A 1428-nucleotide genomic window follows, 5' to 3' on the forward strand; every position below is an offset into this window, starting at 1 on the left:
ATGCTGTGGTCTACTGGTTACCATCGTCCTAAGTGTTGGACATTTTCATGAGTTATTTAAAACATTAAAGTGTGATAGGAACCATCATTTGTAGGAGTCCCACAAAAGCTACGCATCCTTCAGAAAAATATATTGGTTTTGTCTTTTTCAACATATCTTTGATAAAACAATAATAACCACCGTGGTTTTTACACTGTGTGTGCGATGCATGGATTCAGCTCAGGCAGCTTGTCAGGATCATCAGAACAGAAGTGAAACGTCTTGTTTTCATCCAAAGACACAGTTTTTGTTCTATTTTTAAATGATTTTTCTKCAAACAAAYACTGAAGAATTATTTAATGTTTAGTGGAAATGACTGCACACACACATAAGAGTTCTGATTAGAAATTTGCTTTATTGATTCATTAAACAGGTGCAGCCATTCTAGCTGCTATAGTTATATGCGAGAGGCACAAATGGAGGGATATTGCCCAGAACATTTAGAATCATTCCATTTTTTCTCCTTCTCAAAGCTGGTGTGCACACAGTGCTCAGACCTTCCACTGTTGTTTGGTTCTCCTGAAGCCCAGTATAGGAATTTCACCACAGATCCATCAGACCACATCCATCTTCCTTCTTTATGAATGTCAGAGAGTCCGATCCAGGTTTCTCCCTTAGAGTGATCAAAGTTATTGATCAGGGCGTTGACAAAGTCGTGCTCTCCCTTGCTGCGGATGGACACCAGGTTGCTGTTCTCTGACAGGCAGTAGAGCTCTGCATCAGCCCAGCTCAGGCGCGTGGCGACGTACTTGTAGCAGCGACCGTTGAAGCTGTACCAGAACATGGGACAGTGTCCTCGCTGCAGCTTCAGCTCCTGTCCATCTGAAGGAGACACAGCAGCCAGAGCCAGAACAAACAMGGAGAGGAACAGCATCATGCTGGGGTTTAGAGTCTGACAGCTTCCAGTGATGGGATGGAGGTGGACAAGAATCCTGCAGAGTCTGAGGACCAGCTGCTGCTTTTATATCCCTCAGAGAGGGAGCCTGATGTGTTGCTGTGATTTCATTGGTCAGAACATCTGGTCACATATTCATCTGTCCCACCTGCARCAATAAATTACAATAGAATGATCAGCAGGTGAAACTTTATAACTTTTATATATATCTATAAAACATATGGCAGCTGTCTAATTATCTGAACAAATACTGAGAACATCATCAAACATGGGCAGGTGTTTACATATTAACAGGACATCCGACTCAGCTAAAACCAYATATTCTCTTCATAATTAACTAAAGTTTCGTTTCAATCATTTCTCTATTTTTCTCTCATTCACATCACTATCGCTAACCTACAAATAAAATATGTTGCAAGTTTTAGGACTATAAGAAATGTATTATATGTGAGAATTTTGATGTTTTTTATTCCTTTTGTTCATAAGTCTTCCTA

The 1428-nt window shown here is 40.4% G+C and overlaps 1 protein-coding gene across 1 annotated transcript; it reads right to left on the minus strand.

Annotated features, from left to right (window-relative positions):
• Positions 1-374: 374 nt before the first annotated feature.
• LOC106515711 (lactose-binding lectin l-2) lies at positions 375-1039 on the minus strand. Its single transcript, XM_014005632.1, has one exon. The coding sequence runs from the start codon at positions 914-916 to the stop codon at positions 437-439; it is 480 nt and encodes a 159-aa protein (XP_013861086.1). The 5' UTR covers positions 917-1039; the 3' UTR covers positions 375-436.
• Positions 1040-1428: the final 389 nt, after the last annotated feature.

The sequence above is a fragment of the Austrofundulus limnaeus genome, unplaced genomic scaffold (genome assembly GCF_001266775.1).
Source record: "Austrofundulus limnaeus strain Quisiro unplaced genomic scaffold, Austrofundulus_limnaeus-1.0 Scaffold32, whole genome shotgun sequence".
Lineage (NCBI taxonomy): Eukaryota > Metazoa > Chordata > Actinopteri > Cyprinodontiformes > Rivulidae > Austrofundulus > Austrofundulus limnaeus.